The sequence below is a fragment of the Lethenteron reissneri genome, chromosome 31, assembly GCF_015708825.2.
Source record: "Lethenteron reissneri isolate LAM-NWPU_2019-01 chromosome 31, ASM1570882v1, whole genome shotgun sequence".
Classification (NCBI taxonomy): domain Eukaryota; kingdom Metazoa; phylum Chordata; class Hyperoartia; order Petromyzontiformes; family Petromyzontidae; genus Lethenteron; species Lethenteron reissneri.
Window position 1 is genome coordinate 250,251 of NC_083809.1, and position 16,354 is coordinate 266,604.

The 16,354-nt window shown below is 45.1% G+C and overlaps 1 protein-coding gene across 1 annotated transcript; it reads left to right on the forward strand.

Annotated features, from left to right (window-relative positions):
- Positions 1–2,428: 2,428 nt before the first annotated feature.
- On the forward strand, positions 2,429–15,133 carry GTPBP4 (GTP binding protein 4). Its single transcript, XM_061563174.1, has 17 exons — positions 2,429–2,585; positions 3,230–3,400; positions 4,263–4,366; positions 4,746–4,882; positions 5,344–5,444; positions 5,853–5,945; positions 6,965–7,156; positions 8,311–8,376; positions 8,493–8,582; positions 9,134–9,244; positions 9,696–9,770; positions 10,392–10,443; positions 10,795–10,892; positions 11,777–11,971; positions 12,136–12,201; positions 12,478–12,615; positions 14,298–15,133. The coding sequence occupies exons 1-17, from the start codon at positions 2,538–2,540 to the stop codon at positions 14,448–14,450; spliced, it is 1,890 nt and encodes a 629-aa protein (XP_061419158.1). The 5' UTR covers positions 2,429–2,537; the 3' UTR covers positions 14,451–15,133.
- Positions 15,134–16,354: the final 1,221 nt, after the last annotated feature.

Genomic DNA, 16,354 nt, shown 5'->3' on the forward strand with positions numbered 1-16,354 from the left:
CTCCCCTCACCACTCTCCCCCTCACCCTCTCCCCCTCACACTCTCCCCCTCACCACTCTCCCTCACCCTCCCCCCTCACCACCTCTCTCCCCCCTCACACTCTCCCCCTCACCACTCTCCCCCTCACCACTCTCCCCCTCACCACTCCCCACCACTCTCCCCCTCACCACTCTCCCCCTCACCACTCTCCCCCTCACCACTCTCCCCCTCACCACTCTCCCCCTCACCACTCTCTCCCTCACCACATGTTAAAGGCGCTCCTAAAGGAATCTACAACCTTCGATGATTCCTTTGCGCGATTCAAAGAATCGATTCCTGGCGCATAGGAGGTTTCCATTTTTAATTACAGAGTTTTATTTTCATTGTTATGTTATGTTTTAAAGTTTTCAGGAGTTTTTAATTATATTTTAGCCCCGGTCAACGCCAGATATTTCCCATTCGTAGCAGTTTATATCAACTCTATAACCAACTTTATTAAAACGGAAATAAGGCGATTCTAAATGAATCTACAACCTTCGATTCCTTTTCGCGATTCAGAGAATCGATTCTTGGCGCGGTCGGGTTTATAATTTTAATTACACAGTTGTATTTTCATTGGTATGTTATGTTTTAAAGTTTTCAGAAGATTTTAAATGTATTTTTCCCCCGGGCAACGCTGGGTATATCGAGTTTATACCACAAAGTCGTCGCCTGACAGAGTTGCGTGTCGAGGCCTAGTACCGTGCAGAGCCTCCGGCCTCGCCTAGATTGCCCACCCGGCTGAGGGTGTGTACTGGGGCTCTTACGCCCCCCCCCCCGCGCTACAATAATACTGTCTAATCGCTATAATTTTATTATCTACCGACCCTATAATAGTAATTGCACACATTGGGGTGGAAGGGGAGTGAAGAGGACGTGAAACTTTGATGAATTTACCTCAGAATCGCGTGTTAATGCGTGCGCATATTTGTAACGGGAATTAAAAATGGCGTCCACCCCGCAGCGAAGTTGTTGCTACCCGTTGCCAGGGGCAACCGCCGTGGTCCGCGCCGGCCGGCAATATTAAATAAATAAATAATTAATTAAATAACTAAATAAAGAGCAATCACACTAAATCGATAATCGGTCCGATTTAAAGTTTAGAGACGAAAAATCGGAAGTGCCTAAGTTTACCGCGGGCCGGGGGCGTGCCCACCTGCAAAATTTAATCTCGGCGAACCCCACGGTCCGAGAGCTAAATCCCCCAGAAGGGAGCGTACGCAGACGGACAAACAGACAGACAGACAGATAGACAGACAGACAAAAAATGAATTATATAGGTTAGATGTAAGGTTATTAAGAAATATATTTTTCACCCGGGCGACGCCGGGTACTTCTGCTAGTAAAATAATAAAAAACAAAATAAAATTTCATTCAGACGCTGTCTTCTCGACAGACCTGTTCTTCACCTGAGGACGGCTGCTTGCGTTGTGGCCGAAACGTCGTAAGAATTATTTTATTTAGTTTTATTTTTATTATTTTATTATTTCCCTTCTACGTGACTTTACTGAAAGAACCAACAAGATGAATCCCTGCAGTCACGAAAGCTTTAAATCGAAATTCACTTTAAGATGTTTTCTGGTTCCTGTTTTAGTTTTTTGTTTGTTGCGGTTGTACCCGATTAAAGAGCCGACTGGCTCACAGGGCTATACAAATAAATGCAACTGAAAAAAACATAAATGACAATGGGTATCCATTGCCGGCTGGGTTATTCATGTGGTAATCGATCACCTTACATTATGCATGTATTGTTCTTGTACCTCCAGTCGTTTGCGAACAATAAAATAGCAATACCTGTTATTGTCTGCGTACACGTAATTCCCCCCCACCCCCATTCATGTATGGTGACCTGTATAGGAATTCACTTAAACAATGTATTACTTGATGATTCGCTACAAGCGGCACGAAGCCTGTAGCTATCAGAACGGTTACAATTATGTTTTATTTCTCTCAATTTTGATAGGTTGTCTAATTAGTCTTGGCCAGTAGTAACTAGTTTTGCATAAATAAATGTGTGATGATCATGAGGCTTTACAATGATGAGAGTACATTTCATTTTGCGGATCGTTTAAGGCGGAATCGAATCGTTGGAATCGCGGAATTGAATCGCCACTGATGAATCCGCGTGACGCCACCGCGAAGTCGCGCGGAAACGCCGCCCCATTCTCGTGAGACTTCCCCCGCGGTTAATTCTAAATTTGAAGCTTTCGTGACTGCAAAGATTCATATTCTTAGGTTTTTTCGGTTAAGTCACGTAAGTAAAACATCAAAATAAAAATAAAATAAAAATCCGAAACGTCGTGATTTTTATTTTATTTTTATGTTCCCCCACGGTAACACGGGCGCGTGATTGGTTACCGCGCGTCATGTGTTTTCATTCGTCGACCAATAGGAGTTGCAGGGGGGGGAGAGAAGGTGGTGGCAAGGCGCATGCGCACCGCGGACACCGGAAGAGGAGGCGCGTAGCACGTGGCGAGGAGAGGTGAAGCAGCAGCAGTCGTAGCGCACACGTGGTCATCATGGCGCTCTACAACTTCAAGAAGATCATGGTGGTCCCTACCTCCAAGGTGTGCCAACCCGCGGGGAGATGCGCGACCGGGTTGAGTTGAATTGAGCTGTGTTGAGAGTTGGGATGACGGTCGGTGTGGAGTTGGTGCGGCCGTGGTCCATGAGGCCTTGTGCAGGCCTGTGGTAACGGAGCTGTAAAACCTCGGGGAGCGCTCGGCTGGGAGGTTAACAAGTTCTGGGATTGATAGGTGTGCTGAGAGTGGACTGGGAGGGATGTGGGTGCTGTGACGGATTAGAGGTGCTGGGATTGTTTGGCTAGCAAGGAGGGCTGGGCTATGAGGGGTAGGGGGTTGAGAGGGAGTCGGGGATGCTGTACTGAACCAAGGAGAGATGTGGTAGTATACATATGGGGTCTTCGATTCGAAGCTGGGTGTGCCGGGGAATGTGTATTTAAGCTTGAACTTCTTTCGCACCGTACGTAACCAACCGTGATAATTTGAGGTACGGCGACCTTTCGTGTTGGGTTGCAAGTAATTTGACCGCTGGGTTGAGCGTGCTAACCTCGGAAGTGTTTAGGATAGTCTGGGTGGGATTGCTGAACAATGGTAACTATATGGCAGCCAGTCGAAAACATTGTCATTTGTTTTTATAGGGCTTGTGTGGGCGTTCAGGGCATGTATTAACACGCATTTCTTCATTACAGGACTTCATAGATATAACGCTGTCCAAGACCCAGCGCAAGACGCCCACGGTCATCCACCGCCACTACCAGATCGCCCGCATTCGCCAGTTCTACATGCGCAAGATCAAGTACACGCAGCAGAATTACCATGACAGGCTGAGCCAGATCCTCACCGACTTCCCAAAAATGGATGTAAGGCCAAGATTTTACACGACTTGTGATCCAGGCACACTCTAAATCAGGCATGTCCAAAGTCCGGCCCGCGGGCCAATCACGGCCCGCGGTCAGATTTCATATGGCCGCAGCTTTGGTCTTATAATGTGTTATTTATGGATCGCTAGCTCTGTCAGAATAAATACATCATAAAGCTCATGGAAATTTAAGGTATTCTATACAGTTTGTTCAATGTTATCTGACTGAATGAAAGGCAGAATTGCGTTTTTAGAGTTCACGTCTGCCTGAGTGGCTTATATTTGGTTACATTGTCATTTGAAAAATGAAGGTAATTGTGACAATGACATTTTTTTATAACAGTGTGTATTCCCACGTAACTTTTGTGGTTAAAACAATGTCAAAATGATCTATTGGCCCCCGGGCATCTTCACTTTATCAAATGTGGCCCTCTTTGCAAAAAGTTTGGATACCCCTGCGCTAAATAGTGCATCTTGCCTTACACGCAGTGTTTGTGGCCAGATGTTTCGATGTACCCTTAAAGTAGGGCAGGCTGGCGTTATATTGCACGAACCTTTCAATGCCACATTTTTTTTTTATTTGTGAACAAATTTGTGAACACATTTGTTAACCTCGTGAATGCTAAGAAAAACGTTAAATTCCTATCGGCTTGAAACCAGATATGATAGTCGAATGAACAACATCCTCAGTGCAATTATTCAATCTTCAGTACGAAACTAGAAACTCAATATTTGGCCTGCACACGCATTCATTTTGTTGCTTGTAAAATATACTTCCATATAATTAGCATTTTTAGAAGTCAGTAGCACCACTTGCGATTTGTACATTGCATCTGATAACATACGATGTTTTTTTCTTTCAGGATGTGCATCCATTTTATGCGGACCTCATGAACGTTTTGTACGACAAAGATCACTACAAATTGGCACTGGGACAGATCAACATTGCGAAAAACCTCATTGACAAGTAAGTTACTGTTAAGTTTAATTTAAAATAATGCTATAAATATCCCACATAGATCAATGTTCTACTAATACTGTTTTGCAATATCTCTTTTAACGTTCCTTGTCTTCTGCATTTCCTCCAATGCGCACTGTGCTCTGAATCCACGGACATGAGTTCAATTCCTGCCCATAGTTAACATCTGTGGCGAGTGATATCTGAACTCGTCATGGGACTCGCTTGTTCCCCAACTCGCACTGACCAGCATAGTGAAGCATGGTCACCTTACCGGCGTGGATTTGGGAGGCTTTCAGCAATGTATTGACACAGCACTATAAAAAGGAACCAAGTCCCGGTGGGCCCATGTTGCGAGTTGACCGTGGTTGTTGTCGTTGCCGCCCAGCGTGGCGAAGGACTACGTGCGCCTGCTTAAGTACGGGGACTCGCTGTACCGATGTAAGCAACTCAAGCGAGCAGCCCTGGGCCGAATGTGCACCATCATCAAGCGACAGACTCAGAGTCTGGAGTACCTGGAGCAAGGTGGGTGGTATGCCTGTAACTGTTCAATCGTCCGCCCACTCCTAGAAATTAGTTAAATTGTTACGAATCTAAATTTTGACTTGAAACTTTGTTACGAATCTGGATTGTTATTTTAAACAAATATTTTAGTCACATTTTACCCATCTTGCGTTTCTGTCGTGTTTGTATAGTTTCGTTTGCCCCCTTTCCCCGAAATGTAACCGCACATAACAGTCGTCATTCGGACACCATTTGATGCGTATAAGCATCGCAATAGATGAATCGGTGCATTGTTACAGCCTATTGTCTTGAATCGGTTAAAACAATTGGTGCTTTTACATACAATATATGATGCGTAAAATATTTTATTTTTCTTAATTAGTGCTGTTTCTGTTAAATATTTAATTTTTCTTAATTAGTGCTCTTGCTGCTATAATTGAACAGAAAACACAGGAGGCTCATTGTTGTGTTTGTGTTTAAAGTTCGTCAGCACTTGTCCCGTCTGCCATCCATCGACCCCAACACAAGAACTCTGCTACTGTGTGGTTACCCAAACGTTGGAAAGTCCAGCTTTATCAACAAGGTAAGTTCTTTGTGCCTTTGGAAAACCATGCTTCTACGCGCGTGTATTAACTTCCATGTTATTAAAGCAAGTGTAGGTGATCAACATATATGATCATATATGATAAATATAACATAATATTGGTCATATTCCAAAACACTAATGTAATGTCTTAGTGAAATAATAGTAGCTGCACCAATCGTCTGTAACTCTCCCAGTAACCAAGCACCATCCACCTTCAAGTACCAACTCAACCTGTTCCATCCTCCCTCTGTTAAGGCCGGTGTACTGGGCAGTTTGAGCTTTGGCTGCACGTCCAATTCTTAAAATGTGCACGTTATAAATCGTGTTTTATTATTAGTTGTGGTATTAACGTAGAGTATCTAAAGCCTATCTTGCGTTTGGTTTTGTGGCCCTCATGCCGTGCAGATCACACGCGCTGATGTGGAGGTGCAGCCCTACGCCTTCACCACCAAGTCCCTGTTTGTGGGACACATGGACTACAAGTACCTGCGCTGGCAGGTGAGTGTCAACTGTGCCTCTAGACACAATTTGTCATTCGCACTCTCAAAAGAGGTGCACCTTGTGAATTCTTTCTAGGTAGCACAGTTAAAATTTTGGCCAGAGGTTCTATTTGCCTTTTGCTCTCCACGGTGAATAACACCTTGTGAGACATCAACAGTGATTGTTCTGTGGTTTGCCTCACACCCCCGCCCCCGGTCTTATTAATGTGGAATTTCCGCCACTGTCTAAGGATGATTAGAGGATGAGCACGGCCTCAGCAGAAATCACATTCACTCTGCTGGAAAACATGTCCGATCAAACGAACGTCCACCATGCTATGTGTAAAATGCACATCATTGTTTTAGACAACATCTCAAGTGGTTTTAAAGAAGGCTGTTTTTATTTTACAAGCAATTTGGTGCTGTCGTGTGACGTTCAAGGCATGGATCGAGTTTGTGGTCACAACGTGTATCCTTTTCCATCCAATAAGTCGCTTGTTTTTGTTGGCAGCCTGCACGCACATTTATGACGACCTTATCCTTTACAGAAAGCGTTAAAATTAAGTACAGTATTACCTCGTTATTCACTAATTTGCTATCGGCGATTTTGGCTCTCCACGAATAGCTTATCTGGAACTCTACACGACTGCATCGAGAGAAAGTGATGAGAGACCGATGTGAGAAAGTGATGAGATAAAATATTAACTTCTTTCGCACTGAAGGTAGCCCACTGTGCTAATTGGAGGTGTGGGAGTGAGATTAAGTGATGAAATGATGAGAGAGTGCGAGATAGTGATGAGATAAAGCGATGAGAGATATCATAATTCATGTTTTTTATTGCTTATTAATGTATTTCTCGCTAATTCATTAAATATTATCCACAAAATGTTCTATTCGCGAGCATCTTCGGAACGTATCCCTTGCAAATAATGAGAGAATATTGCACGGTCACAACGCTGTTGCACAGCGAGGAATGCCGATGTTGATATCTGGGGTTGATGGTGTCCCTCGTGCTCGCTCGCACTGTGCGCGGTGTAGGTGGTGGACACGCCTGGCATCCTGGACCATCCGCTGGAGGAGCGGAACACCATCGAGATGCAGGCCATCACAGCGCTGGCTCACCTGCGCGCCGCCGTGCTCTACGTGACCGACCCCTCGGAGCAGTGTGGCCACTCGCTCGAGCAGCAGCTGGAGCTCTTCAACAACATCCGCCCGCTCTTTGCTAACAAGGTCCGTCGATACCTTGCGTCGGCTTGGCTCGCCATGGTTGTTCGTCACTGACATGTACATTTTATACCGTGGGTACGGTACCGCGTATGCTTTTATAGCTTGTTTATAAATCCATTGCTGCCTGAGGACCTCCAAATTTCTACACTCTGGTAGTTGTGGGCTGGTGAAGGTGGTCAACATATAGCACCATCTGCTGCCCTGTGTGTGTGCATGGCTGGTCACCCATCTGAACGCAAGCCTGTTTGGCTTCTGAGATCTGACAAGATCAGACATTCCAGGTAATTCGGTGCTACGTGGTTGTCATACCGCTATTGAACTGAGAAAAATCTGTTGGGTGAAGGTTATACAGTGCTTTAAGGCACGTATGTGCCAGTTAAGGGCATGTTGTGTTTTGCTTGTTTCTCTCTTGATGCCTTGTGGCTTATTTTCCCTCATAAGATCATAATACATCAAACTCGGCCTGTACCAATTGCATTACCAATATGTCAATTGTAAGCAAATAGTTTAATGTAATGAATAAGACAGAACAAGACATCAATGATTGCGTCAATATAAATGATAGATTACAAACTGGACTAAAGTAATGGATTTTTTCAACGGTTTTACTTAACTTGACTCCTATGTTTGTCGTGGTCAAATTTTGTAATCAAAATTTAGTCTAATTCCTGTTGTCCAATCAATTCTACATTTTGCACACGTACTCAGATCCGGTGAGAATGCATGCCTGTATAAAAATTGGCACCAATTAATCAATCAATTCACTACTTTAAAGCAATTTACATTTTGTATGGACGCCTTATTATTTATATATTTGTGTAGGTAAAAAACGCTGCAGTCCATCAACTTTCGAATCGCCTGCTCCGTGTGAACGAGTTATGGAAATAATCAATTAATTAAATTAAGTGTTGTGGGAGCAGGCGCCATATCATTGATGTACGTCTCGACCGTAAGTTAAACCGAGTTGTTAATAAAACCGTTTTGAAAAAAACTTTTTTAAGGAGTTTATTTGAACTTGTAACAATGAGAGAAAGCATTTTGGGTTAGGTTGTGACAAATTGTCAAATCACAGTTGATAGGAAAGTGCCAATTCATCTGTCGGCTGTGTCGCGGCCCTGCGTGTAATTAACCCAGCTTGTTGTCGTCTTTTTCCACAGCCTCTCATCATCGTGTCCAACAAGTGCGATGTCGTGCGTCTGTCTGAGCTGCCGGAGGACAAGAGGGTACGAGATGTCTCTTGTATTCATCCGTTTAAAATAATGTTGCTTTAACCCGCATGTCGGTGTTTTGTTTCTCAACTACGAGCCATATGTAATACATACGCATCTTTTCTCATCAGAAAGTCTTTGAGGACTTTGAGAAGGAGAATATTCTTGTGATCGAGACGAGTACCCTAACTGAAGAAGGAGTCATTAAAGTCAAAACCGAGGTTTGTATCGTACGCGCCTATGATACGCACGGCTGGCTACAAACAGTGTGAAATAAGTTCAACGTACATACATATGTACGGACTCTTGGAATGACTAGCGTGCTTCATGATTTGTTACAGTATCACAAATAGGGGTTTAACCATGCATCAATACATCAATATATAACAATCCTTATGACTCATGATTCCATGCATCAATGTTTCTCATTTTGTGTAAGTGTGCATGCAAGTAGTATATGCAAATGAAATGTATACAAAAAACTACACAAATGACATTACAAGCGAGATGGCAAAAACAATGGGTTCTTCAATTGTGGCAATTAATAGACTCCCTGGAGAGGTGAATCTTTAAATTAATAATCGTATGCGGTTATTGCTTTGGTGTCGTCACAATGCTTGCTTTCTGCAGTGTTTTAATGTTGTACATAATATTAGTTGGAACAATCTTTCACATCCGTTTTTCTACATCATTAGAAATGTCGGGTCCTTGCATTACGCTTACTCTGGTATCATCCCGCCCATTTTGAAAACATGCTGGCGCTGTGTTACAGGCGTGCGACCAGCTGCTGACCCATCGTGTGGACGCCAAGATGAAGGGAAAGAAGGTGAACGATGTGCTCAACCGGCTGCACCTGGCCATGCCCGCCAAGCGCGACGCCAAGGTGAGCCTATGCTAGCTCACTCCCGTCAACTGAACAGGCATCCGTAGTAGTGCGTTGCTTTGAAGAATAATGCGACCTGAATTAAAACAAGTTGATTCTTCAGACGCTTACCCTGGGATGTGTCCTGTGCTGTAATACATTTGAAGCTTCGTTAATGAGAAGCAAGATTTAACAAGCTTGATCAACCGTGTGTCTAATGCACTGCTGACATAACTTTTAATGCATCATCATTCGTGACGTTAGTTGAGCGCATTGTGGCAGCTGTGCCTGACCCGGCGATCTTAAGGCCTCGGTATTAACGTAGTTTCAGTCGCACATCTAGACAGCCCAGAACACAGGTATGTATGCACAAGATAAGTGATTTCTGGTTTTGGTTGCATCTTAAAGAGTTGATCAGACGCAATAAATAAAACGCATGCCCTGATTTGAATGGATCGTGATGTTTGTGCAGGAGCGATTGCCGTTCATCCCAGAGGGGGCGCTGAAGAAACGTGAAATGGAGACCAGCGCTCCGAAGCGCAGACTGGTGGGGTCACTCATCCCTTGCGCAGTAGTGCATCCCTACAGCGGGCCATTTCTGCACTGCCCCAGTGCACTTGTAATACAGCTTCATAACGTTCAGTTCAGTATTGTGAATTCTTTTTAGTGTCAATAATGACTGTATGAAGGTGACCGGTGGCTCAAAGGTCATTGCGCCAATGCTGGCACTACTGACGTCCTGGTGGCCACTGGTAATGAAACCGGGTTCTCAAATGTAGTGATTCAGAAATGACTTGCCTTAGAATTAGCACATTAAATGTATTCTTACTGTCAATTAGGCTAATTCCAGCTCTGAGAATTACAAATAATGCTTTGACTTTCATGCGACAAGTATTACTCTCTGGAGTAAAATTGGGGAAGGGAATAATGTTTTCATAAAATGATTGCGTGAAATGTTTTGATTGTGTTACCTCGACAGTTTTCTATCGACATTTTCAAGTATTTGAGTAGATTGCATTTTCCTGTGTTGCGTTGGTGTCAACGGCCTTAATGTGTTTGTTAGAAGTGTGCAAAAGCGCCCTGAACAGGATCTATAATTCTTCAATATCTTTGTCACTGTGGTCTCTTGAGGAGGTGAATGGAGTGTCAACGTGTCGTTCTGTTGCAGGAGCGAGACTTGGAAATGGAAATGGGTGACGACTACATCCTTGAAATGCAAAGTGAGCAATCCTGCTAATTCTTCACCCAATTGCCTGGCCATTGTAGCTGGTGATCCGCAAATTTACACAGCTCCATAACGGTTGCAACCATGAGGGGAGGAGTTGCAGAATTGTAGCAACAAGAATCGCATGCCTGTATAGTGCATGCACGAGCAACTTACAAGAGTGAACAGGCACAAATCAAATACTGTTATCGTATTAATTTTTATCACCGCCCTTCCCAGAGCTGAGTGCAGAAACAACTATCCACATATAGACTGCATTTACACGGGAGACTTGAAGAATATTGACATGCGTGTAGATATTCGTAAGCATGCAATGTGTGTTGTGTGGTGGTGTCGCGTCATGCAGAGCACTGGGATGTAAAGGAGAGCGAGCGGTACGACATTGTCCCCGAGTTGTGGGAAGGACACAACATCGCCGACTTCGTGGACCCCGACATCTTGAAGGTGCCTTTCACAGCCTGGCCACTCGGCGGCTCCGCGGGAAATTCTTGGGAAACAACAAGTGCGGAAGTTTGGATTGTTAGGATTGCTTACCTGTTAATCCATACAGTTTACCCGTATTCTTGTACAGGGAAATTGAGTTTTCAGGTCCATACAGTGTACAGCCGTTTCAATATGGGCCACATTTTTTTCTTTGTGTTTCTCCCTTGTGATGGGGCTTTGTAGGATGAACGTTGAGATTTCTAAGGGCACGGGGTGACCAATAGTCTGATTTGATCTGTAATAAGGTAGGCACTGATAAGGGGTTGACAAGTATGGGGTTATCAGGCATGGGTTATGCAACCTACGGACCCTGGTTTTGACCGGCCCACCAGTAACCATGGTCGCACGATACTCGGCAAACGCGCGGCGGGGCCGGTTGCCTTGAACGGGCTATCCCGCAGTGGGCACTGTTGTGAACACAGCGGCGTCGCAAATGTGAAGCCACATTTGCGAGTGACGTTGCTCGAACTTGAGAATTACCGCGTAGTTGATTTCCACCATTGTGGCCCACGTGCAGAAAGGTTACATCCCTGAGCTAAAAAGACTGGGGGATATTTTGGCTAAAGGAGCTTGTCACCGGTGGCATTTCAAGGCCCATCAAAAATAAAATTAGACTTTAAAGCCCATTGAGCTAAACGGCTCTTTTAAAAGGATGATCAAAATGAACTTGGAACGCTGTCTACAATGTATTAAATATGTACGAATTAAATAATTTGAGAACAAAAAAATGGTTGAATCTGATTTTGGTGAGCCAAATGACACAGGGAAGATTTTCTTTGATCTGGATTTGAACATAACCGTTGATTTTTGCATCATCATGCGGCGACTCCCGTCGGCACTGCCAGAAACTGGATGAGCTGGAGCAGGAGGAGGGCCTGCGCGTGGCGGCGGGCGAGTATGAGAGCGACGACGAGAGCGAGGACGAGGAGGCGCACCACATCCGCACGCTCGCCGCACGAATCCGCGAGAAGAAGCAGCTGCGCATCATCGAGTCGCGCCTCAAGGAGTCTGGCACCCACATGCCCCGTACCGCCAAGAAGGTACCGCCGCCGGCCCACCACCTTCACACCACCGCCTCTCCCCGTCTCCCACCCCCCCCAGATATTCTGCCATGTCCCCTTCTGCGGTGAAAGACTCGGCGCTGTGGGAAGGGGCCGTGTTTGTTCACGTTCAGTGCTCACCCCCGTTGCTTTTGTTTTACCAGGTCGAGAGGAAGACGCTGGAGAAAGAGATGACGGAGCTTGGATTGGACATGACTGACAAGGATGGGGTGAGCGTCACCATCACATTACCCTGCACCCTCCCGTTTGTCTTGAGCATTTTACTTGTAATACATTCATTGTTGATGCCTGTGTCGTTAATACCTTTTTTACAGCCTCTGTAATACTGTTTAGCAGAAGAACGGGTTGAATTTTTCAACTTACCTTTTTGTCAAAGTTCGATTTTTGTTACATTATTTCAATACTCCCCCAAAGGCTTTTACCAGTGCCATGGACTGGCTTTGTTCTGACGTTTAACCCTCCCCTCGGTGGCGTCCTCTCTGCAGGCCCACTACGCGACGCAGCGCTCGCGCAGCGTCACGCGCAAGCGCAAGCGTGGCGAGTCGGTGGAGTCCACTGCGCGGGTGCGCAGCCGCAGCAACTCCCGCCCCCCGCGTGACCAGTCGGGCGTGCGTGACCTGGAGGTACAGTACAACGCCCTGTTCGCCGTGGGCGGCATCGACACGTTTGCCTCGTTGCATCGAGCATCACGTAGCCGTGATCTCATCAGCTCCGGTGCATGCCAGCGAGCGGTTTCCTGGTGGCTTCTTGGGGATGACTGTGCAGCCCACACACGATTTACTGTAGGCTACAGAAAACATCTTGGTATTTGGTTTTATTAACCTGTTATTGTCGAATGAGAATTATTTACTTTGTTCAGGAAAACATCAGTCTGCAAATTTGTTTTGAAGCGGGTCTTTTATTTAAATGTTTGGAAAATTCCATTCATGACTGCTTTGCACGTGGGAGGATACTGGAGTGTCCTCAGAAAACACGCGCAAATACGAAGGGGATAACCCTCAAAGGTCCATGCAGTTGGATTCAATGATCCACCCGACCTCCTGTCTTCTCCCGGCTACTTTGTTGCCCAGTTTGGGAGTTTCACACACCCGTGTGATCTACCAACCCTTGCCTCCAAAGCCCTGGACCATGGGTGTGCCACCACCATGCTTGGTCGTGGGCTAGAGTATAAACGTTATCCTTTGCAATGCCGTGTTTGTAAGCTAGACACGACAGTATTTAAATACATTTTTAAACTGGCAATAAATATACTATGCTTTTGCATGGGTATGATTTTATTAATATTAAAATGTAAAGTGAAATATTTTAAATGAAATTATGTTTTAGTCTTCAATTAATCTTCAATTGTATACTCATTGTGCTGTCTTAAAAGCATCATGATAAGCACAACCTATTCGGAACTCGAATAGCAATGGTGTATTATCCTGTGTTGAATAATGGTTCGCAGAAGGAGATAACACAGAACTACTTCTGAGATCCCTTCAAGTGACCTCTTATCCACACTAGGGGGCAGCACTTGCCATCCGCCATGATATAGTGCAGTGTTCTTTATTGCAAGCCCCACGGGCCGCTGGTGGCCTTTAGTGAGGCCTCTGACGTGCGGCCACCAACAATATACAAATGTTAAAGCACCCCTTGGCGAAAGTGGCCCCCCTCTGAAAATGTGTGAAGAGCGCTGATGTAGTGAAAATTGTTTACACAACAGTCAAACTGTTATATTTTAATCTCAGAGCTCGAATTTTGCGAAATGAAGTGCAAAACCAAATTTAATGCGATGGATGTGTTTTTTATCTCATAGTTGACCGGGTTCATAAACTCCCGTTGAGTCACAGCTGGCTGCTGAGATATGAACCCAGGTTCTTGGCCAATACCAGCTCAGTGCTCTGACCTTTGAGCCAGCCGACCACCTCTTAATTTATTTTGGAAGCAAAAGTCATGTAGTTGCTGCCATTGTGTTATGGATACCACACTGGACTTTCATTGCAGACGTCACCGGTTTGATTTCCCGACGTGGCAGATTAAAGATTTGGAATTTCTTAAATATCCCCCCCCGCCTCTGTCCATCCAGCAGGATAATTGGTACAGTTACAGTTGATCGGCAGGTCCTGTGGAGGTCAGGTCAGCATGGAAGAGCAAGCCAAATACCCTTCAGAGGAGCCTTCTCAAGCTCCCTCTATTGGAGGCTCCCTTCTGCCAGCAGTGGCCTTGAGCACAATCAATTGCAGGGCTGCCTGCCTGCACCTTTACCACCTCGCAAAATGTCTTGAGTGCTTTACCGTCTGTGTTGTTTCCGTGTAATCTGCAGATGGCCAAGAAGGCGAAGTTAATAATGAAAAAGTCTCAGAAGCCGATGGGACGCAAGGGCAGGAGAGGCGAGGGCGACCGACACATCCCCGACCTCAAGCCCAAGCACCTGTTCACCGGCAAGCGTGGCAGCGGCACCAACGACCGTCGCTAAAGCTACCACACCACCCGGCCCCCGACGGCTGGCCCTCTCACCGCCCGCATGACACCGCAGTGCTCACTGCTGGATGCTGCGTGACAACTTGCTCCAGACATCTTTTGAATGTGGTGACCCATTATATATATCTCTCGATCCACCCAACGATTATTGCATGTCGCAGGATCGCGAGAGATGGCGACGCATTGGGAAGGCCAACGTCCAGCGGTGGGATTGATCGTGGCTGATGATGGCGATGATCCATCCCACATGGCACCATACACCTGGACAGCTGTAGATGGGAAGCAACTGCTTGGTGTTTGTTGTTTGTCTGGTGAATGGCATTGTTTAAACAGTTTTCTTTCCTGCCCACAGTCTCTATGCTAAAGTTGTCTTATTATACAAGTATGCCTTCTACAGGTTCACTTCAAGTGAATTGTGTGAAGTTTCTCATTTCTTAAAATGTGGGGTATGCATCAGCTTGGTGTTCTGAATAAACACATGCAGTGTTTACTTCCGCAAGTCCTATATGGTTCGACTTGAAAGCGAAATTGTCCTTTAATATCTTATTTTGGAATGCCTCCAAATATGTAACTACAATGCAAGCCCCCCATGATACATTGACACCGTTGTGTATTTTACAGGCTGAATGTGGTAAAAATTTCTACAAGAAGTTTATCCATTAAATAATTTGCCACTGATTGGTTTTCATTTTTTTGGCATTTGCTTGAATGTTTAAAAGTGCATCAATATTGTATGTGTCATTTAATGTGATGCTTTTAGTGGCAGTATTGAGTTTGCCTTTGGCTTAAAATACTATTCATTTTTATACGAACTGATGTACAAAAAGCCTACGTGTTACACTGGTGTATAAAACATGCTATCGGTTGCAAACAATCTCCAACCCATGTAGCTCACCCAGATATTTCCTTTTATCCCGCAAGCTCTAAATGTTAAATATCTGCTGTCATGACACAACGACGACTAAATCTTACAATGAATTCACAAACCATTAATATAAAACTTGCCCACACGTTTTAACTGATGTAACCAGCCATATAGACGCACAATTAAGGATTAGGTCACCAAGTCCTTCACTGCAAATTTCTTTAACTTGTGTTTTTCATGGTCATACGTGTTCCAACATGTATATGCATCGCCCAATTCCTGCATGGATGGTGCATCACATTCGTGGTCGATGGATGCACGCAAGACATTTAAGCAAAAAATCCGATTATGCATTAAAGTTGAAGCAGATAAAGCAGACGTGATTATGATCCATCTCTGGTGCTTGTACTCAGGGCGCCGAACGAATGCATGCGTGGGCACAATTGGAATACATCCATGCCCGTTAAGTCCAAGCCTGCCCAGCTGTTTTCTGGCCAGTAGGAGGCAGTACAGCAAAAACATTACCGGCCATATAGACCGATCGTTGCCTGCTACCACCTTGCTATGCATGGGGGTCACGTTGGCTTTTAATTATCCGCATGCAAAATGCGTGCGAGGGAACGGAGCATAAATCCCAATTATCTGAAAAGGATTTACCGTTGTCGCCAAGTCGGAATGCATCCATGCACAGACGAGCATTGTGACGATTCTTGTCACCACTGGGGTCTTTTGATAGCCACTGGTCAAGGTCTGGCCCTGAAAATTTGTGGTCACTCCACTGCTAGTGGAAAGACTTCTACTCGAGGGAGCTTTGGAGGGGTGTTATTGGCCTCTTCCACGCTGACCAAGCATTTCGTGGAAGAGGTAACGCTTTGTAAGAAATGAAAATGGGCGGTTTTCCTGCTGTAGTCCAGGACTGCGTTCACTGATCCATCAGGACCAAACATTTCCTGGATAAAGTAGGTATCGCCCTCCTATAGCCCAGGAATGCTGATGTGATGGGTAGCACAAATCTTAAACTCCCCGTGGGCGTT